The sequence below is a fragment of the Arvicanthis niloticus genome, chromosome 8 (genome assembly GCF_011762505.2).
Source record: "Arvicanthis niloticus isolate mArvNil1 chromosome 8, mArvNil1.pat.X, whole genome shotgun sequence".
Classification (NCBI taxonomy): Eukaryota; Metazoa; Chordata; class Mammalia; order Rodentia; family Muridae; genus Arvicanthis; species Arvicanthis niloticus.
This window is the reverse complement of record NC_047665.1, coordinates 66,901,622-66,925,743: the sequence shown is the minus strand read 5'-3', so window position 1 is coordinate 66,925,743 and position 24,122 is coordinate 66,901,622. Positions and strand designations below refer to the sequence as shown.

The 24,122-nt window shown below is 35.3% G+C and overlaps 1 protein-coding gene across 1 annotated transcript in view; it reads right to left on the bottom strand.

The window, feature by feature from the left end:
- The window catches only part of Malrd1 (MAM and LDL receptor class A domain containing 1), a 665,455-nt gene that overhangs the window by 384,136 nt on the left and 257,197 nt on the right, over positions 1 to 24,122 (bottom strand). Inside the window, exons 19-20 of the mRNA XM_034509650.2 lie at positions 23,075 to 23,251; positions 20,737 to 20,899 (exon numbers count right to left, since the gene is read on the bottom strand). Of these exons, the coding sequence (XP_034365541.1) occupies positions 20,737 to 20,899; positions 23,075 to 23,251 (340 nt within the window). The remainder of the gene's footprint in view (positions 1 to 20,736; positions 20,900 to 23,074; positions 23,252 to 24,122) is intronic.

The window sequence follows — 24,122 nt, the reverse complement described above, 5'->3', positions numbered from 1 at the left end:
GATGAATTGACAGTAATGTGTCACAGACACACACACACACACACACACACACACACACACACACACACACACAATGGAGTTTCTGTCATAATAAGAATTAAAATTATCTTGTTTTATAGAAAATGGATGGAATCATAGATCATCAATTTAATGAAATAAATTTGAATTGGAAAGACTAATGTTATGCCTTCTCTCACATGTAGAATAGACATATCCGTTCATGTGTGCATACATATGTAGATGTTTAAATGTGAAGAGAGAAACTATACAAAAGAAGACATAAAAGTAAAAGTGAGATAGAGAAACTGAGAAAAGGAGAAGTTATAGGTTAAAGGCACAGCAAAAAATATTAATGGAGGTAAATGAAGCATGTTTTCTCAAATATATCAAGTCTAAATCTAACCATACATTTAAATATGGGAAATAATATTTATAGATAGATAGATAGATAGATAGATAGATAGATAGATAGATAGATAGACAGACAGATAGATTACAAGAAACACATGTGGAACTACTTGTAGAGCCAGGACATGATCAGGAGGGGAAAGAATGGACATGTGAAAAAGAAGTTATAATGGCATACAGGATGGCATTTATGATGCAACTCATTACTTTATTTACTGCTAATAACAATTAATAATAAATTAATAATAATAATAATAATGGCTTGGTTCTAAACATTTCATATTAGTGCCAAAAAGAAAGCAGAATAATAAACACATGTCTGAGCATTAGGTAAACACATTGTTCAGTTAAAAATATCACATGCTCATAACAGACAGAATAATTTCTTACATATACCTTCATGAAGAGACCAGGAATAAATTTGTTAACAATTATTTCAGTCACATCTCTAAAATAAACAATGAACAACAAATTGATTTTATAATAAATAATGAAAGATTTCCAAAGGCTGTTTTACTTAGCAAACATCATAAATACCAATTCTATAAATTACTACATATGTAACCAGTAAGATAATTAAACTCATCTTTTATTAGCTATTTCTAGCTTATCTTGATATCATACTTCTGGCAGGTCTTTCTTTGTAGAGTGTGTATCTCAAATCGTTTAAAATTTTAATCCCTTTTAATATTTAAATGCTGAGGAAAACTCAACAAAACCCCCAAATGAAATTAAAATTTTCAGGAAAGATTTCTTCACAAGGTAATAAATGATTGCAGGATGGGGAGGTCAGATTATCAAAAAGAAGCCACCAAGCAATAAAGCAACAAGGAACTACATAGATAGACATGTAAACAAAGATAGTTGAAAAAACTCACTACCCTTGGGGATTCAGCAGAGATCTAAAATTGAGAAAAAGCATAGGAGCACACAGGCTGAAGATGAATAACAAAGGAAACATAAAAAAGCTGTCCAGAAGAGCCATGCAGATTTTGCAGCTATTCTTGTGTGCACATGGAACAAGTAGTTTGGATATTGATTATCTCTTTTAAGTGGTTGGGTATTTTTCCAAGATGATTATAAAAATACCAATATTTCTACAACCAATTTTTAATTAACTGAATGCAATTGAAATCGGTATTCTGTTTCTGACTTGGAGTCCTTGTGTGCTACGAATTTCAGATCTAGGTCTTGCCTGCTTAAATCAGGACTCCTCAGAAAGAATCTTCACTAATTAGCTGTAAAGAAACTAAGGCTTAAAGGTAACTGGTTAAAGCTACATGTATCTATGGGTAGAAGGATTGATATTTAAATGCAGTTAGAAATGATGCTGCTTATCCAGTCCTAAATGTTAACTCATAACCTCATGCACATATAAGCAGCACTAAGTAGATTCAGTAGTGTGTGTGTGTGTTTGTGTATGTGTGTGTGTTTGTGTATGTGTGTATGCTTGTGTGTGTATGTGTGTGTGAATAATAAAAGAGGAAATAAGGGAGAGATTGGAAATTTTGTAAATAAAGTACTTATTAATTTTTTCTTTAAAAAATAAAAAATGTAATTTTTTCTAAGCTAGAAGGCTCACCTATAGTGTAAAGTCTAAATCCCTTGGTTGACCCCTGACCTAATTAACAGGCAACATCATGGTGTCTTAACCAGGTCTGCAAGTAAATCTACAAAACTACTAAGAGCCCCTGGAAAAGGTGGACTTGATAACCCGGGTCTTCAATACCAGCACCAGGTGACCTAGAAATAGTGGAACCCAAGATTTACTGCAGCACTGGCTGTGTAATGAATCCTATACCAAAAACAAAACAGCAGAGAAAACTGAGGCTGGGAATTGGGGGTGGGGTAAACACCACCAACCAGTGACCTAAAACAAGCTTGTTTCAACTTGTCTAGCACAGTGGTTTTCACATCTTTGGGTCATAACCCAAAGGGGCAAATATCATACATACATCATGCACATTAGATATTTATATTACAATTCATAACAGTAACAAAATTACAGTTATGAAATAGCACCAAAATAATTTCATGGTTGGGGATCACCAGAACATGAGAGACTGTATTAAAGATCTGCAGCCTTAGGAAGATTGACAAGCACTGGCTTAGAAGAACAAAGAATTCTATGAACAAAATGAAAGTTTCTTATATAAAGAAGAAAACAAGCAAGAAATTTGGGAGCACTGGGTATTTTACATGTACTGTTTTATCATAACTTGGATCTTTCCTATGTTCTTCTCCTTTGGGGCCAGAGTTAGTATGAGTGTGCTCTGTTTTTCTTTCTGTGATAGCATAAAACTGCATTCAGGTAAGCAATAAATCTCCCAAATGCTTGGTTTTCTGAAAATGCATTTCATAAAAAGATCCAGGAATGTGTTTAAGAGCAGGCTTTAATATCTGTGAGAACCACATAAAAAGAATGTAGCTCCCACATTACCAAAAGAAAGATCAAAGACAGTAGCCAACTTGGTTTGAGCCCAGTTGTTTTTGACTATTAATCAAGAATACTATCACTGAAAATTTTTATTGGATTAATTTACTGTGATTACATATGAAAGGCACCATACAAATTCTTTCATAAACTCAACTCAAGTAGCATTGCTTCATTTCTAGACTGTTCCATTACCCAAAAAAGGCTAATATTTAGTTATCGCTACTCTCTAGTTATTTTATTTTTTAGCCTAGGAGGGCAATAACGGAGAACAGTAACGTACATATACATCACAGTCAATTTATAAACTGAAACTTCTCTAATCTTTGCGCAAAGTTTCTTAGTCCATTCATTCCTATTAGAAGTTTGTAGGGGAGGCCATGAACTAAGATGGGTTTCAGGCACTGTACTAACAGTTGCATCGACATACAGTTTTCTCAAAGCCATGAAACTTAGCTGCACATAGAAGACCCTGTAACAATATGAAAGCAAATCAATGGACTGATATATAGGAGATTAAATTACTGTCTCTGACTTATTTTCCAATAAATGATGTCATGTCCCATTGGTAAGGAGTCTGAAGAAACTACTTCCATTCTGAGACAACTGACTAATCCTTGGTCTGTTTCTGTTCTACTTGCAGAAACCACTAGGTCAATCCAATACAAAATTTTTTTTCATATTGCTTAAGTTGTTCTTTGAAATTTGTATTAAATATAAATTTCAAGTGTAAAAAACTTGTTTCTGTTGTCATTTACTGATACACAATTCATTAAAAAATGGCTGAGGTAATAGAACTATTATAATATTGTTCCACTATAGACACATTTAGATTCTATGACAACTCCTCAACTATTTTTTTTGGCACCTCTTCCACAAAACACTTACTGAGTAGTATGCCCAGCATTTTTTAAAATTAAAAAATATATATATAGCACTTTGTTTTTGAAAAAAAGTTAATATATTTTGATGTTTTTGCTCCCCCGATTCTTCCCATAACCTTACCATCTCCCTACATACTTGACTTTATGTTCTTTTTCTATCTATTTCACACAAAATCCCAAGAAGCAAAAAGAAATCCAAGAAACACAAAAAAAATCTGCAAAACTAAAAGTCAAACAAACAAGCAAAGAAACAAAAATAACAAAACTGTCAAAAGGGAAAAAAACAAACTGAAACAAAAAGTTCACAAAAATACCATTAAGTTTGTTTTGCATTGGCCAACTAATTATTCCTGGGCTTTTATCCTAGCTGGAATTGTTGTTGATACACATAGTAAAACCCACAGCAGAAAAATTATTTCCCCTTGACAAAAAATATCAATTACAGACAGGTTTTGATCAAAAGTAGGGCCCTTTTTCCGACTTCCCGTTTCTGTTGCTAGGACTTTTCTAATTTGAACTTGCACAGGTCTTGTGCATGGTGCCACAGGCTCTGCAGATTCATGTGTGCCAATACTATTGTCTCCGGAACACACCATTTCCTCCCCGAATCTCAAAGGAAGCAGTTGGATGAAAACATCCTGTTCAGTACTGGTCCTGTAGCACCTGGCTTACAGGAGCCCTTCCTCCCACCCTACTTCCACTTGATGGAAACTCCAGCTCTTCGTGAAATCCTCTAGCTCTTTCCCAAAGCCCCTCTCTGAATTTTCTCCAACTCTATTTCCATTCTTTTTGTCCACTGATTTGAAGAAACAGAGCCTCCATACTTGCTTAGGATCCAGAGCAAGAGGCAGCAACCAAAGAATGGAATACCCACCCAACAAAGACCAGAGGGTCCTATCTACACCAAGAAACTACTCTAGATGCCTAGTTCCCAGCACAAAAACACAAACACGAACTGCAAAGACAATATGATGTCTCCTGAATCCAGTGACTCTATTGTAATAGGTCCCGAGAAAGTCAATTTAGCTGAGAAGAAAAAGGACTTCAGAATATCAATTATGAATATGTTCAGAGACTTCAAGGAGGATGTGAACAAATACGTTAATTAAAACACAAAGAAACCATTGGAAATAATGAAAACATTTCACAACATCAATGTAGAAATAAAATTATTAAAGAAACTGTAAAGTGAAGTAAAAGTGGAAATATAAAACTTAGGATATCAAACAGAAACCTCAGAGGAAAGCCTTCCCAAGGGATTAAAAGACAAGGAAGAGAGAATTTCTAATCTTCTTTCATTTTTTTAAAAAACTAGGTTTCATGAAGTTGAATGGGATAGCCTTGTTTATAGTCTATAGTCCAGGCAGGCATTGAAACTATGTTACCCAAGTCCCCTGAGTAGCTGGGAGTACAGCCTTATACCACGAGGTTTGTGAGGACTGCATTCTTAATTTACAAATGTACTCCATATAATTTATTTCTACAAATACATTTTAGTAAGTGTTATAGTGCCAGTCCATGGAGAGATACTTGTCTTTGGATTTAAAATTATAAGTTAATCTATATATCTAACTGGCAACTTCCATAATTTGGTTATTATTTTTAAAGCAGAAGAAACTATAATGTTTCAAATAAACCAACTTAAGTCTGTCCCACTTGATAGCTACAGCGAAAGAGGTTTTCATGAATAGTAAGGAGACAAAAACTTTGCGGAGCACCATTTGTGTGTGATAACACCTCCCTGGAAAATCCGAGGCAAGGAACTTTATTTTGCATTTCATTATGATTGGAGAAGATGTGTGCGAGATTAATGAAACAGTACTTAGGACCATACCAGATAGCATTACTAATTGCAAACTACCTTTGCTCCTGGTTTACGGTTTAATTTGAATACCATATAAAACTCTCAGGAACTATTTATGTTTCTAATGCCCTAGATATGTAGATAGCTGCATTAAAACCACATTATCCTGCAGATAAATATCTATTTACTATTCGAAATACAATCACCACATTCAAGCAGGCAGTGCTGTGCCATGAAGAAAATGCATTGTTCTTCCCTCGCTCTTATTTCTGTTGCTCCTGACTAAATATACAACAAACAAAGAAAGAAACAGTCTTCCACTCTCCTCTATGACAGCTCATAATATATCTACTGGGCTTTATGTGTACTGTGCTGTTAACTTTTGTTTAAATTCTTTAATCCCCCAAATCCACAGAGACATTTAAATTCAGCATAATGAATTTGTTTAAAAGGGTAGATTTTTAAAAACTCGTTTATATAGTGATCCTTGATGATTGGAAACATAAAACAGATGATTAATGTTTGTATGAAGGTTATCATAGAAATTAAAACCAAACAAATGAAGAATGTGTCCATTATAAAGTAAGTTTATCTAAGATGTTGAATGCAAGATTGCGGACAGGACTAGATTCAGTAAGCCAGGCAGACAACTGACCAAGTCAACTCAAGAGAAGTAGGGCAGAGGCAATGCATCTTTCTCTAATGGATAACTGAGGAATTCTCTCCTCTAGCTCCCTTCTCTCCTTCTTCTCTTGTTCTCCATTCATAGACACTCCTCCCTTCTCTTCCTCTTTCTCCTCCTTTCCCACTTCCCTTCCAACCCCACCCCTTCAGTTTCCATCCTTGCCCTGATAGAGGGGCTTCAGGGAGTTTGGTTACAGGAACTTACAAAGGTACGTTTCATGTATTACTTTGTCCTAGGGGAAGACAGTAGGCTAAGTATATGTCCAGGTTTCTTTCTGACAAGAAATTAGTTTATGCTGGAAAATGCCTTTGTAGCTATTATCTGACACTTGTCTATTGCTGAGAAGACTCATGTCCTCTATGAAAATTAGTGTAGATGTGTCAGTCTTGTGAGATTCAGTGCAAACAACAAGTGAAATAAAGAAAGTTCTATTACTTAGAGACCTAGAGAGGTGAAGACAGTTTGGTTTGCAGGGTTGATGGGAAGTAAGAACTTGTTCCAGTGACTTATGCAATAAGTAGATAGGGAACCAGAGGCAGAAGGTCCCTTTTAACATAGTTCATAGTCATCTTTGACTTTTTGGGGGGATGAACTAACTGATTAATTTAAAGGAGACTGTGAAGGGACATTTTATTTACATTACTATTGTTAAAAATCATTGAAATTTTATCAGGCTTAATAGTCATGGGTGTGTTGAATAGAGAATGAATAGACCATGAGATATGAATAGACCATGTTAGAAACAATCAGTTGGGAAAGAAATGTTTTAGTTCCAAAGTGATAAAGTGCAGAAGGGTTTTAAAAGGGCATATTTGGCCTTAAAATGTGTGCTCAAATACCAACTACATCATCATTGTACTTTTTCCCATTAATTTATTCATTCATTCACCTTGCATCCCAATCACTCTCTCCCTATCACCTCATCACATAGTTCCTTCTCCTCTGAGAGGATGGAGCCATTCATTGTGTAAACCCCCACATTTGCCCATCAAGTTTCTGCAAGGATAGGTGTATCCTCTCCCACTGAGACTAAACAAGGTACATCAGTTAAGGAAATGGATTCCACAAGCAGGCAACAGTTTTAGGGACAGCCCCGACTTCAGTTGTTGGGGGACTCACATGAAGGTCGAGCTGCACATTTGCTACAGATGTGCAGGGACCTAGACACTTGTAGTTGTCAAATTAGAAACGAGTACTAGCACAAAAGGAAAAGTAGAAAGAGCAGTGAATCCCACTATTTTAGCAGTAGGAAAACAAAATAATTAAATTGATTGGATTAATACTAAATATTGAACAAGTGAAAATAGGTGTGTTATTTCATCATGATAAATTAGAACTCTCAAGTCAGAGAAGGGACCTTATCCTAAATCAACAGACATTTGCATCTAGCACTTGTCTGGAAAATATTCTAAATCTTTCAGTGTACAATTTCATCTCTGATTTGTGATTACAGAGACATCAAGCTCCCTGTCATCACCAGCAAATTCAAATCTATACCTCTATCTTAGTTTTTAGAAACAACCTCAGTGGCTTTGAACTGTAGTATTTGGGGACCTTCCCATGTTAGCTTTCCATGGACATATTCCATCCATAGTATTTTTCACAATATATTCTCCTGCTATTACAAATACGACGTCAATCTCAGAAGCAAGAGTTACCTTTACTTCTTTTCATATAATGATAACTTTCAGCTTTTTAGTGTAAGCACCTACCATCTTTCTTGTGTTTTTTTTTTTTTTTTTTTTTTTTGGAGGGGGGCTTTCACCCGTTATGAATGGAAAGTAGGTCAGTGCATTGGAGGTGAAAGTTTATAGTATAAACAGAGCAGGACATCATTTGCTAGAATCTTAGACCCAGAATTCCCGTTTCTGGGGAGAACTCAATACCTAAAGAAGACCATTCCTTTCTTAAGTCGTGGAAGGGTCTTTCCTGATGCAATATTGATATTTCCACCATAATAATCTCAAAATATTGTCTCAGTTTGAATAATAAAACAAAAAAATGGAAATTCATAGCCATATCGGGGTTCTCCCTGGGATGCTGGATTTATGCTCCTAAATATACCTAAAGTTCCTGCTGAAAATACCCCCTTACCAGCTATAGATCCTGCTTTTACTGGATACTCTCCTCATATTATGTAGTCTTTCAGATACCAAAATGTCTGAGAAATGTAAACCTTCCTTTCAAGATTCTCTCATTAGCAGGGGGTTCTAGCTTAAACTCTATAATCAGAAGGTAAGAGCAAAGCATGGTGAAACAAACCTGTAATCTCAAAACTTTGGAGGTAGAGGTAGGAGGATCAGGAGTTCTAGGTCAGTCTCATTACACAGAAAGTTTCAGGCCCTTCTAATATACACAAAATATTGTCCTTCAAACATACATACATACATACATACATACATACATACATACATATGTAAATAAATATAAACATAAATATATAAATACAACATAGATAAACAAAACATGAGGTCTGGAAAGTAGAAACCACCTGGCTCCTTGGAATTTAAAACCAAACATACACCACAAATAGGAAGTAAGGGACAGAGAGATAGGAAAAGCATAAAGACAAAAAGATGAGGGATTCTCTAGTGTAAAGAGATGAAAAAGGTACTACCAATCAATTTGGAAGACAGAAATATTTTAATCTCAGTGTTGGCAAGAAGATGGAAAAAAACCCACTACTTTGTGCTTTTGGCAAAAGTGGTATATTTGGAAGGGTAACTTAATAGTACTAATAAATCAAAAGTCTTAAAGTGTAAGCAATTAGCATTAGCATAAAATTTCAACTATATATATATAGAGTATGTATTATGAAATGAAGCTGGTTAAAATCTCCAAAGCAACTAGCTCATCAATAAAATAGTATAGACATGATTCACTGAATTACAGCACAGTAATTTGAGAAAATACTATTAACTCAATATTCACTGAGATTCACTAGAGATTATGTATGAAATTAAAAGTAGATTAAAAATAATACAGTACAAAAATATTAAAATACGTCTTTGCATATATATACAATGCTTAAGTCATTTGGTAGAACATAGCTGATGCCATTTGTCTTTCTTTCTGATTTATATCTCCTGCATATATGAATACTTTTGTGATCAAAGGAAATAATTATTTAGCAATATGATAATTAAAAAAATAGAGAGAAGGCTCTTAGACCGCTTAGTGGGTAATGAGTTTGCTGCTAAGCCTGATGACCTCAGTTCAATTCCTAGTACTTATATGGTGAAATTAGAAAACCAGCTCCCACATGTCTTTTCTGAACACCGTATATGTATCATGGCATACATGTATACCCCTATTCCTCAACATATAAATACACAAATGCATAAGAAAATGGTAGTTCCTTAGAATATTAGAAGTTAATCCACCTCAAGCCCCAGCTATATAACACTCCTGGGGATATACCCAAAGGATATTCCATCCTACCATAAGGACTTTTGATCAACCATGTTTATAGTAACTTCATTTATAATAGCTAGACTGGAAATAGCCTACATGTTCCTCAACTGAAGAATGGATAAAGAAAATTTATACAATTACTCAGCTGTTAAAAAAAAATACATAACATCATGAAATTTGCAGGCAAATCAATGTAACTAGAAAAAAATCATTCTGAGTGATGTATCCAAGACACAGAAAGACACATATGGTATGTACTCACTAATAAGTCAACACTAGCTATTAAGTAAAGGATAATTGTGCTACAATCCATAGACCCAGGGATGCTAAGTATCAAGGAGGGCTCAGGGCAGGAAGGTGTGTATGGATCTCCCTGGGAAGGAGAAATAGAATATATTTTGCAAGTGGACTCAGGGCAGTAATGGATGGGAGTAGGAAATGTGGGGAAGGTGATGGAGTGAAAGAGTTCTGGGAGAGATGATGCGATTTAGGGGCATTTAAGATGTGATGTTGAAAACTAGTGCAACAGAAACTCTCTGGAATCTACAAGGGTGATTCTAGCAAAGACTCCTAGTAATCAGGCATATAGAGCCTGAACTGGCCATCTTCTATAACTAGGCAAGGCTTCCAGTGATAGGATTCTTATATCAACTGAGCCACATAACCTACTACCTATAATTTGTCTTACGTACAATTGATCTGGGGTAAAAGTGGTGCAGAACTGGTGGGTGTGGCCAACCAATGACCAGTCCAACTTGAAGGCCACACTCCAAGAGGGAGCCCATATATGGCTTGGCCTGGATGGCTAGGAACCAGAGGTTGGATAGCCCAGAGACTTAGGATAGAACCAAACCTGACTGGAAAAAAACGTCAATGACAGTATTTCTAGTGCTTTTCTGCTATAATTGTAGAATGCATTCTAGGGTAATTGTTATCAGAGAGGCTTCATCCATAAACTGATGAGAGAAGATTTAGACACCCACAGCCAAACATTATACAGAGCTTGAGGAGCCCCAGTGGAGTAGGAAGAAGAAAGATTGTTAAAACCAGAGGGTTTAAGAACACCACAAGAACATGGCCCTCAGAATCAACTAAGTAGGGCTCAGAGGAGTTTACAGAGACTGAATTAACAATCAGGAAACCTGGATGGGTCTGACCTAGGTCTTCTGCATATATGTTATAGTTGTGTAGATCATGGGATTTCTAACAGTGGGAGTAAGAGGTATATATGACTCTTTTGAGTGTTTCTGGAACACTTTTTCTCCTACTGGGTTGGCTCATCTGACCTTGACATAAAGGTCTGTGCCTAGAGTCATTGTAATTGGTTATGCCATGTTTGGTTGATATCTATAGAGGAGGGCTGCTCTTTTCTGAAGGGAAACAGAGAATGAGTGAATATGGGGAAAAGAAGAGGGGAATGAGAGGGAACTGGGAAGAATAGAGGGAGAAAAAAACTGAAGTCCAGGTTTAATATATGAGTGAAGAATAAAAGAAAAGAGTCAACAAAGGCATTATATTATATCATTCATGGCATTGTTCTGATTAATTTGTATTAGCCATTAGGGAAATGCAAAACTAAACTACATTAATATTTATCTCATCTCACTCAGAAAGGCTATTATAAAGAAAACAAACAACAAATGCTGGTAAGTATTGGAGGATAAATTTGGTGGGAAAAAAACTTTATACATTGTTGATGGGAATCTAACTTAGGTGCCATGATAATCTGTGTCCTCAAATATCTAAAAAACAGAATCATGCTACACCACTCAGGGGAGTATATTACCAAGGGAAGGCAAGTCAACATAACACAAAGATATGTGTAGATGCATGTTTAATACAGTTCTATGCCTAATATCTAGTATACAGAATAATCTTAAATGCCCATCAACAAATGAATGCATGAAGAAAATGAGGTAATTATATAATAAGCTTTTATTGGCCATCAAAAAAAATGAAGTTATGTTCTTTGTATAGACATGATTGTAACAGGAGATTGTCACATTAAATGAGGCAAATAAGACTTAAAAGGATGACTAGTCAATGTTTTCTTTCTTATATAAAATTTATTTACATAAATATCAGACACAAAGCAAAATAAGGACTAACTAGTAAGAAGGGGTGAGAGACAATTGTGGTAAAGGACATCACATACACATATGGAAACACAAAACTGAAACCAAGTATTTTGGACTCTTATCATATACCAATAAGCAAAATCTTGAGAATCTTCTCATGACTTAGTAAAGACAGAAAGACAAACAAGCACAGCTTATTACCTGATGTGTCCTCCAGGGAGAGTAAGAGCATGCAGGCAATAGACAACAAATGAAACTCTACAGTGTGCATGACACTCTACTCACATAAACAATGGGCTCATGCCCAGAGATGATGTCTATTTCAGAATAGGACCTTCAGAATCGCATGGCTTCAATAAGAGAACCATAACCCCAGACAAGATGGCTCGTAGGAGTCCTGGGCAGAAAAGTTTACTGCTGTAACCTTATGTTTTCTGAAATTGTTGTTAGAAAATAGCATTGGTGGTATCTACAAATGAATCATACATTTAAAGCCTTACTTTATTATGGAGAATTAAGTTGACTCAGCCTTTGTATGACTGGGGGAGATGGTTTCCTGTTATAGTAGTTTAGCTACACTGACTCTACAGGAAATGAATATGTTTGCTTCATTTTTTAAAAACTTACATCATAAAAATAAATTTTAATATTTGAATAAAATTGAAACTGCGATTAAAATGTATTTTAGCACATATTCAAAAGAGGAAGAGATCTTCAGTAACATCATAAATTTAGACATTTTATTATCGACATGTTCTTTAAAAAATTACCTTATTTAGAAAATATGTTAGTAAATCTCCCTCTCAGTATGCATTCTAATTTTAAATATAGTATAGCTTCCTAAAATACATGCACTTTAAGTAACTGAAGATAGCTTTTTGAAAACTGTCAGGATCAACTACTTCTGGATTAAATGAAAATTTATAATGTAACTCACTTATTACACAAAACAAATTACATGTAAAAGTGAAAAATAAGAAATTAACCTCAGTACATTCTAACAGAAAGGTATTTTTTTTCTCTACTGGTTTAAAAGTTTAATTTAGCTTCACCTTCAGCCCTTCAGTAATTAGCAGGAATGCCACTTGCCTACAAGTATTAAAACAATTCAAAATCAGTATAGTCCATTTAAAATTTGAATATTTGTATTTACATCTATTACTGTAAAGCTGTTTCTAAAGACTGATAATTATTATTCTAAATGTTGGTCAAATGTTTCAAAATGTACATGTAAATACAATCTGATATATATGTATGTGCACAGGTGTGAATGTATGTGTTTCACGTATTTTAATGTGTATGTTTGCATATATGTAAATTTAGCAGAAAGGTTTTACATATACGTAGAAAGTAAATTGATATGTATAAAGATACAAACTTTTATTTAAAAGTCCTTGATATTTTCAGAATTTTTTGGAGCATACTTAGAAGTTGCTAATCTGAAAAGTATTAGTTATTTTTATTGAACATCATTCTACATAATGAAGCATGGAGAATTCAATTTTGCCTGTGGTCTGGAGTTTGTACTCACAGGAAATTCTTATTTATTTAGATTTTAGTTTATTTAATCAGGCAATGGGTATTTAGTAAAACAACAGATTTGGAAAGCATCCTCTATGATATAAGAATGATTTTAACACTTCTGGTATTTAGTTATGAATATACATACTATATATAGTAATATTATTACTTGTATACGCTGTATGCAGGATGAGTGCCCTCGGCAGCTTCTCAGCCTTAAAAAGGCTGTCAAATTTATATGAAACAAATGAACTAGTTGTATCAAATAGTGATATGCTCCTAAAGACAAATAAAAATGCAACATTCATTTTACATCATAGAATTTGTTTCAGATAAATTTTATATTATATATAGTAATATTACTGAGTTAAAAGAATGGTTGATTAAACTGATTGTATGGGTCACAGAATAAAGTCTTGTGATCAGAGTAAACTATGAGCTGGAAGAGTTTATTCCATGACACTTCCAAACCCACATCATTGCAAGCATGTTTAAACTCCAGGAAATTATATGACATTCAAGCCCTACCTAGGTTCAGTATCCTAGTTGATTGTTAAATTAATAGTTATCTCAAAACAAACTCACCTGAAGAAAACGGTTCCAGACATACTCCCCAGTAGTTTCTGGAGAATTAAAGGATAGATATAGATTCATCCCCCTATTACCTTTCCTCCTCTTCTGCTTCCCTTTTTTTCTCTTCCCTCTTCTCTCCCTCCTCCTATTCTTCCTCTCTCTCTTCCATATCTCTCTCCTTGGCATTTTCTCTTCTTCCTCCTACTCAACAGATCACGTTATCTTTTCAAAACCTACTAAGAAAATAACTTTTCTTCTAAAGGCTCTCTCTTTTGATAGTATAAAGGAAAATAAGATTTCATCTAACCCCAATTTAAAGAAAATAGGTAAATTTTGGGTGATTTTTATGCATATATTATTGTATTGCTTTGTTGAATTATAGCCAAGGATATTCTTTTCTTTGTACCTTGTGGCAATCTTGAGAAGCCATCTTGCCAGCTGTTACGCTGTATACAGGATGAGTGCCCTCAGCAGCTTCTCAGCCTTAAAAAAGGTTGTGAAATTTATATGAAACAAATGAACTAGTTGTATCAAATAGTGATATGCTCCTAAAGACAAATAAAAATGCAACATTCATTTTACATCATAAAATTTGTTTCAGGTAAATTTTTATATTTGTAAAAAGAACATTTCACATTGGAATATCATTCTATTAAGCTTAGACATTTTATTTTCATAATGAAAAACACATTTTTAAAACCTTGTTTAGGACTCCAATACAGAGTAAAAAATTGCCTATGCACTCTTAACATAATGTGAATTATACAGAGGTTTTATTGCCTCGTTAAGTGTTGAAAATGGAAAAATATTTTGAAATATATGAATATCTTTTCCTCTTGTATTTGTGAGTAAATGATCTTTCCTGCACTGTGCCAGAAGTGATCTTTGCCTCAGGTAGGGCCGGGGGAGTGGGTCATAAGGGAAGGTTAATTGGCACAATCCTTTTTAATTCTTGAAATTGATCTTGAAAATTCTTTTGAGATAATGGCTTTGAAAACTGGTTTTGTGTTTCTAGAGCCATACACTACAGGAATCGGAAAGAGAAGCATTTTCTGAATGAGCAAAGCTTCCCTTCAATAAAAAAACAACATTTGGAAAACTGAGCTTGAAGCTTACCATAAGCCATAGAATAGGGAGACAACCTTTCTTGGCTGAGAATGGAGCCAGGAGAAAAGCTGAGAGAGACACAAGGATAGACATGGGCTAGAGGCCACTTTCTTCTTTAAAGCTCACTGTCATGTGGATATAGAAATTAAACATCTGTTATGTGTTCTTATTTTAAATAAATTTAATTTGGTGCTTTATCTCCTTCTGGAGACTTACTGTGGGCCAGAGAGCCAAAAACAACGTGACAGACTGGGAAATGTGGTCCTGGGACTCTTCCAGGATTCTGTAGCTTATTGGAAGTGGAAGGATGGAAACACATAGAAACAAGCCACTGGCTTATATAATACATTGACATAATCCCATTTACACTTTTACTACTCCCGTGTACACCTCTAGCTTAGCCCTTATTTATTCTTTGTAGCAATATACTTTTATAATGTGACAAAGTTTATTTACATGCACAAAAGAAGCTTCTTGGAATTTCTATTGATGTTGTCAGAAGCAACCCAACACCATTTAGTATACAGATATTTCAATTCATTACTTAATAGCTAAAATGTATGATTAAAGCCAACACACTTTTATTGTGTGCCACTCTGTATACTGTGAGCAGATATGCTGTTACCATTTAAATTAAATGGTGGCAAAACAAATCATTTTACCAGAGAAAAACTATGAAAGAGAGCTCAGAAACAAGGGAAAAGTTTAACGCAAAGAAAATGCTAAAGATGTGATGATTTCATATGTATACAAGAACACTTTGACCAAAGATCAGAGATGGAGTTAACCTTTTATTGAAACATCATTCATGGAAGCTGAGGTGTCTTTCCGCCATAACTGTAGAAAGTGTAACATAAACAGAGGTTCCCTGTGTGGATAATAACAGGTTTCCCTGAAATCAGGCTGACAAAGAGAAGTTGCAAACTTGCAGGACATGAGCTCTGGCATCCACCCGTAGGCTATAAAATAGTACAGATGCTAGGTACTGGGGTCTGGGACAAAAAGACTGCATTCAATGATGAGAAGCAACAATATGACACAGTTAAAGCTCAATTAAAATAATGATTACAATAAATGTAAAGAGGCAATGGATAGGAAAGTTTTATTAAAAACAAGAATATGATAACTTAAAACAATATGGGAAAACTGGGAAGATGGGGAAATAAGATCGTAAATATTGGCCGACTGATGTCATTAAAACCTCATATGCTTATCTGAGCCAAACCAAAACCATGTTTTTTCTTATTTTTTAAAATTGTAAGGCTTTTCCCTCCAGGTCAAATTATTATTTCAAATACTGTATTAGGTTCTGACTGCTAAACACAGGCCATGATTCAAAGTAGCAAGAAAAAAATGTAAACAAACTGAATAGCTATCATTTTTAAGGTGTGAAAGACTTTTTTTTTTACTAAGTATAGCATATGAGAAATAAAACATTAAAGAAATTCACATTTAATCATTTAAAATTAGAAAGCATCAACATTTTAAAAATCACCATGAAGACACATATTAGAATGTGAGAAATTCATCACCTGACAGTTAGGAGTTCCATATCAGGGTTTGGTTTATTGAGCTAGTTAACTTTTAAGGGTCTTACATTTTAACAAAATATATACCCAAAGGACATCAAATGTGAAAAATCTCTAGTAGTGAAAGAGATATACAAGGAGTAAGGGAGCATCAAGTAACCAGGTAAGACAGAAAATGCAGGCTTAGCCAAGGGTAGAAAGTCATAATGTTTATAGATTCCTGGGGATTTTACAGTTTATATCTTGTTTTTTCTTTGTTTCTTGTATTTATTTTTATTGGATATTATATTTACATTTCAGATTTTATCCCCTTACCCCATTCCCCCCACCACCCAGGAACCCCCAATCCCACCCCCCATCTTCCTGCTTCTATGAGGATGTGCCCCCACCTACTGCCACAATCCCCCCTCCCCACCCTCGAATTCCCCACCACTAGTGTTCAGCCTTCAAGGGACCAAGGATCTCCTCTCCAACCTATGCCCAACAAGGCCATCCTCCCCTACATGTACAGATGGAGTCATGGGTTCCTCCCTATGTGCTCCCAGGCTGCTGGTTTAGACCCTGGGGAGCTCTGGTTGGTTGGTATTGTTGCTATCCTCATGGAGCCACAAACCCTTTCAGCTCCTTCAGTCTTTTCTCTGTTTCCTCCATTGGGAACCCCTTGATCAGATCAATGCTTAGCTGTGAGCATCTGCCTCTGAATATGTCACAGTCTGGCAGACCTCTAAGGAAACAGCTATATGAGGCTCTTGTCAGCATGAACTTCCTGACATCCACATCAGTGTCTACCTTTGGTGACTGCACATGGGATGGATACCCAGGTGGAATGGTCACCAGACAGCCCCTCCTTCAGATTCTGTCCCACACTTTGTTTCCCTATTTGCTCCCTTGAGTATTTTTGTTACTCCTTCTAAGTAGGACTGAGGCACACACACTTGGTCTTCCTTCTTCATGAGCTTCATGTGGTCTGAGGGTTGAGTCTTCGCTATTCCAAGCTTTTGGATTAATATGGGCTTATCAGTGAGTAAATACCATGTATGTTCTTTTGTGATTGGGTTACCTAACTCAGGATGATATTTTCTAGTTTCATCCATTTACCTAAGAATTTCTCAAATTCATTATTTTTAATAGCTGAGTAATACTCCATTGTGTAAATGTACCTCATTTTTAGTACCCATTCCTCTGTTAAAGGACATCTGGGTTCTTCCCAGCTGCTGGTTATTATAAATAAGGTTGCTATGAACATAGTAGAGCATATGTTCTTGTTATATGTTGGAGCATCTTCTGGGTATATGCCCAGGAATGGTATAGCTGGGTCCTCAGGTAATGTTATGTCCAATTTTCTGAAGAACCACCAAACTGATTTCCAGAGTGGCTGTACCAGCTTGCAATCCCACCAAAAACAGAGGAGTGTTCCTCTTTTTCCACATCCTCACCAGCATCTACTATCACCTGAGTTTTTGATCTTAGCCATTCTGACTGGTGTGAGGTGGTATCTCAGGGTTGTTTTGATTTGCATTTCCCTGATGACTAAGGATGTTGAGCATTTCTTAAGGTGCTCCTCAGCCATTCGAGTTTCCTCAGTTGAGAATTCTTTGTTTAGCTTTGTACCCCATTTTTAATAGGGTTATTTGGTTGTCTGGAGTCTAATTTCTTGAGTTCTTTGTATATATTGGATATTAGCCTTCTATCAGATGTAGGATTGGTTTATGTCTTAAATGAAGACAAGCCTTGCAAAAAGAACTCTGTGGCATGTCAGAGGGAAATCAGAGGACATTCTGGCAAGGGGCTTCAGTGACAGCCTCTCTAGCAAAAAGTGAGGAGGGAGTCTGGGAAGATGAGTTATACACTTAAAAGTGTGAATTGATTAAAACAGACAAAGAAACAAAAGGACAACTATTAATTACAGTGTAAACAAAAATGTATAAGATAAAGACTGTAAAACAATATGCTGAACTGTAATAATTAAATGGAATACCAAGGATAGGGCACACCACTATAGTCAGGCAACAAAGGAAGTGAACTGTGACATGTGAGCAGCCTTGTCTTTTCAGCAAGACCATGCTAAACTACATGTGAGACTCTAACCTCACATATAAAGCAAAATATCCCCAAATTAAATGAAGTCATATACTTATGTATTAGGAAGATGGAGAGAAGGAACAGGAGACAAAAAAAAAACCCTAGAATGTCTATTTCTTTTAATAAAGATATTAATAAAAATTAATATTCTTTTTGAATAAAGATGTGGTTATAGAATATGAGCACATACTATTTTACAAGAACTAATGCCCAGTGAAAGTATAGATGAACAATAATACAATCTTAGAACAAAGGAATCTCCAGCAGATTGGGTTGGGATTACTGCAAATGGGAGGTCTTCGCCATCACAAGACTATTAATTTTCCTTCACATTGTTTTATTCTGTACTTGAAGTCACTGTTAGGAAATTAATTTGTACAGTATAATATATAAAATACATAGGAAGCCAATAGACAAGGTGGTTGCTATAAAGTGTGGCTTTTAAAGCATAAAATATTTTAAAACATATAATAATATAATAATGGCATTGAGTTCCAAAAATCAGAAATATTTCAGTGAACAAATGATTTAATGGTGAATCTAGTAAAGAAAAAAAATTACATTCACCATCTGGTTCTCACTTGTTCTGTCTGTACAAGAGAATCCCCTCTTTCTGCCTATCATCAGCTCAGTAGTGTTTTTTTTTTTTCCTCTGTGCAGAAAAAGCCTGCCCACCTCTTGCTAACCCCTTCTATTTCTGCTTTCTATGTAGTCATGTGCTATGATTTACATCATTGCTTCACTGAGATCTTCCCGATGAGAGCTAAAAAAAACCCTCACTTTTTACTCATTTGTCAGTCAATCCCCCATTAAAACAATGTTCCTCAGACAGCAAGCACTACATCTGCTCACTTCTCACAGCTAATACCACTGTAGAAAGTTAAAATCAATTGGGAAGTCCAAGAATTGGGAACAGATTAATAAATTATGGAATGCCCCTGAAGTAAAATGCAAACTGAGTTACAGAGAATAATTAATTAATGGCATGATTTACCAAATGACTGGCTCTGCTTCCTCAGCATTTTTACTGAGTGATATATCTTATTAACCTCAATGTTTTGTTTTAAAAAACCACATATTAACAGTAGTTTTCATGCTAGAACTATAGATCAGTAATGGAGTGCTTGACTGGAATGTTGAGGGCCATAGGCAGAGGCATAAATAAATAAACAAGTTAACAAATTCCTAAGCTTCTCACAGAGAGGGGATATTGAAATAATAATACTAAATAATAAATAAGTAATACTCTTACTTTCATGTTTTTGCTTGTGTCTAGTTTCACAGAATCATTCTTTGCTTTTAATTGTGTGTGTTTGTATGTCTGTGAGTCCATGTATGCATATGGGTATGTCTGTACATAGATTCTTGTATACAATCCTGTGTCTGTGGAAGATGGCATAGGGATAACGTTTTTATACACTGTGTAAAGTTTACCTTTGTTTTATAAAAATGCTGATTTTTCTCCCTTCATACCTTGTTTCAATCCAGACATGGCATTGTAATGCTTATACCAAGAATCTCCTATTTTAAGTTTGTGCAAACAATTCTTACCATTTATTTTCTGCCTTGTCAGTAAATGCTGAACACCCAATGGCTGAGCAGAATAGAAGATAGGGTGGCATGTCTGCCAGCCAGAGGAAGGAGAGAGGGAGAACAGAAGATTCAAATCAGCCAGCAGTTTATTGAAGCCATGAAGAAGGGGTCCAAAAAGCCAGCTCAACTACAATATGCAAATACCATGACAAGGGGCTGGGGTTAGCCAGATTAGCATAGAAGTTTGAGGTACATCATTTAATTTCTCAGCAATTGAGGTGCAATTTTAAATAAATCTTATTTTCTCTATAAAGTTATTGGGGACTAGTATAAGGTAAATAAAAGTAGCTGCCAGATTAATTCACTGCTACATGTACATAAAAGATAACGTTTACAAGTTGGAGCAGAACTTGTTGGAACTGAATTACTTTTTACACCATGTGATTCTGAAGACTGACCTCAGCTCATCATAGTTAGTAGCAAGTGATTTTACCTACTGAGGCATCTTGGCAGCCCCATTTTTTTTGCTTTTAAAGTTATTTTTTCCTGGTACAGTGTAAAATAATACATTCAACTGCCTTGTTTTTAGGCACTGCATTTAGCTCTACAATAACATTCACCTAGAATAAGATGGGTCAGGGAAATGTCTCCTAAGAAAGACTTTGAAAACATATAGTCACTTACTTTGTGTGATCTACTGATGGTCTGTGGTTTTCTTCCCCATGATGAATACTGATCCCGTTACCGAGTCCCCATCGGAATGTATTTGAATCATGGAGTGAATTGACTGGGGTAGGTAGGTACCATTTACATAGGTTTCTCTCTTCAAATGCACAAACCTCCAGTACTCAAATAAAACAGAACAAAGACAAGATGAGCTAATAATGAACAAGAAGGGAAAGTTTATACTTCAGCACATTCTTATGTTTGGTTCAAAAAAATCATGATACAAAACTCTCTCTCTCTCTCTCTCTCTCTCTCTCTCTCTCTCTCTCTCTCTCTGTCTCTCTCTCTCTCTCACTCTCTCTACTCTCTCACTCTCTCTATGTGTGTGTGTTGTGTGTTTGTGTGTGTCTGTGTGTGTGCAGCCTTATGTGTGTGTTCCTGTGGGTGCAAGCTACAAATCACCCCTGTATCTTGTTACTCAGATTCTGTTTAACTTTTTTTTTTTTTTTTTTTTTTTTTTTTTTTTTTTTTTTTTTTTTTTTTTGTGAGGCAAGATCTTGCACTTGTCCTGCTGTTTACTGATCAGGTGAGGACAGCTGGCTATCATATCCAGGAAGTTTTAAGTTGCCCATCACTGTATCTCTGGGCTTACAGGAGTAAGCTGTCACACCTTGCTTTTATGTAGGTTCTGGGCATCAAGCACAGGTCATCATTACTTAGCAAGCACTTTACCAACTGCACCACCTCCCTAGCTTTCATAAATAACTTTTAAGCACTGATAAAATATTTAGGTAAATGTTTTATATAATCACAAGAAAAATATTTAAAAATTGAGGTTCATTTTTATTCGAATGTCCACAGAAAGTAAAATATGTGAATAAACGCATACATTAACAGTGCCCTCTCTCCAGGAGGTGAGGTGTTAATTAGCTCCTAGAGCATCTGTCTCCCATCTCTTCCTACTCAGCAGTTCTGCAGCCTGTATGACCTCAGAGCTGTGACCTGTTGCCTTTTCCGTGTCCAAGGTGATACGCTACTTAACTTCAGCTCATCCCCTAAAGATGTCAGTGAAAGCATTTACCTTCAAAACTGTGTGACATCCGGTAACATTTATATTGGCCTTCATACCTTGAGTGTTTTTAAGATTCTTGTAATGATTGTACTCTAATATAAAAAAAAAAATAAAACCCCATTGATTTTCATGTGAAAATGCTTTCCCTCTGTTTTCTCTTCCTCCTCATGCTGAATGTGCACATGCATCCATCTATGTTAAAATCACTATTGCTTAAGTAAAAATAAAATCAATTCAACAAATTCTTTTTTTCTTTTTATTGGATATTTTCTTTATTTATATTTCAAATGTTATAATTCAACAAATACTTATGCATGCTCTAGAAAACCTGACATTGACCCGGTTTCTGAGTCAATTACCAGTTACCAGTTGTGGAATGCCATGGATGAAAACCTTAAATACATATGTTACTACAAAATCTGACAAGGAAACATGTCACTACAAAACAATCCTTTTGAAACTGCAGTGATTTAATGCATTTGGATGTTAACCACTGATAATAACATATGTTGTATTTAATTATTATCAGATGATATTTAGGACTCAATCTCTGTTCTTTACATTGTTGAAAGGATAAGAACTGTTCCCTCCCTGTGACCTGTGCACTATGGAGTTCACTAGCTTTGAATGTAGGCTGGCTTAGTCTATAGTTGCACGTTAAGAATCCCTTTTTTCTGAATTAAGGGGAAAACTTCTACTCTTATTATGAATCTTAAACCTTAGAACTTAATACACTGACGAGGACAGATGAGGGTTTCACTATGCTTTGCCATTGGTATGTTTGTACATTATAAATTATACTGCGGGATGATAAATCCACATACAAGCCTAGAAGGGAAGACACAGCAAAGCATTTTCTCTCTCTGACTTTGTGTTTCATTTCCTCAGGATGTGTTAATTTTGCTTCTTCCATTTGTATATTTGACTGTAAAGTTCAATTGTAAGTTAATAATTTGCCACTGATCTATTTAAGAAGCGATATGAATTGGCAGGTAGCTATAAATGAGAGCCATATTTCACCAAGGCATGAAACCATGTCTCACATGTGTCAAAGTTACTCTTCTTATGAACTCAAGATGTTTGCTACAGTATTCTTTATTTTTTGTGTGCATTTGCCTAGGAAAAAAATTGAAATTGTTAATCTAAGTATATTTACTGTCCCATTCCTAAATACTTCTCAGTTGATAATATAGGAATACCTAACATGGGAATAAAGGCAGAAGTGCTACAGGTCATAAAAACAGTTTTATATATAAACTATGCAAAAGTTAGGAATTCACCTACCACAAGATGACTCATCCGATTTGTCAATGCAGTCATATCTGAAGTCACATTTCTGAATTTTTCCAACACAGTGACCATTAGACCTACAGACAAATTGATCATCTGTGCAGTTGTTTGGAGGCAAGGTCACTGGAACTGAAGTTTCTGGTGGATTTGGAATGTCCATTGGTAAATTATCTTGGGAAGAAATAATATGGAGACATCATGTAGCATGCCTTGTAGTTACCTTAAGTGTTTTTCAAAATTGGCATTTCTAATTATGCAATACATTCAGTCTTAAGAGAGATATTTGGTAGTGTTTATTATGTTGTTAAATTCATTTAAACATTTAAAACAGAACTCAGTCTTTTTGTTGTTGTTGTTGTTTTTCGAGACAGGGTTTCTCTGTGTAGCCCTGGCTGTCCTGGAACTCACTCTGTAGACCAGGCTGGCCTCAAACTCAGAAATCCGCTTGCTTCTGCCTCCCAAGTGCTGGGATTAAAGGCGTGCTCCACCACCGCCCTGTAAGAACTCAGTCTTAATAAAGGCAAAAAGCTTGAGTACTTTTTAATCACAAAAGCAGTTGAAAGATTTGATACATGGCAATGATTTAAAAGGATGGTGATTCAAAGTCAAACAAAAGGGAATCCAAAGAAAATGGCTTTGAAAAGAAGTGTAGGAGCCAGCACAGTGTTTATTGCTAGCATCTGGAGCCAGATTCAAGGTCTTAGTGGACCTTCAAGTATAATACATAAAACAAAATAAACAAACAAACAAAAAATAACACACAAGTTCATTCTTTCACAGGCCTCATGATCTAATCATTCTTATTTTTGTTGGTTCAAGCTAGCACAATAGATCCCTTTAAGAATTTTAGAAACTAAGAATTTTTTTTCTCAAAAATATAAACAAGTATGTTTATGTCCTCTTAATTTATCAAAACTGAAACATATTCATAGAAGTTTATTAATTTTTATTAAGTTATTTGTTAAAACATTCTAATGACAACTCTGCATCATTCAATGGTGGATAAAGCAGTCTATTGTGGTAATTTCTAACCCCAATAAGC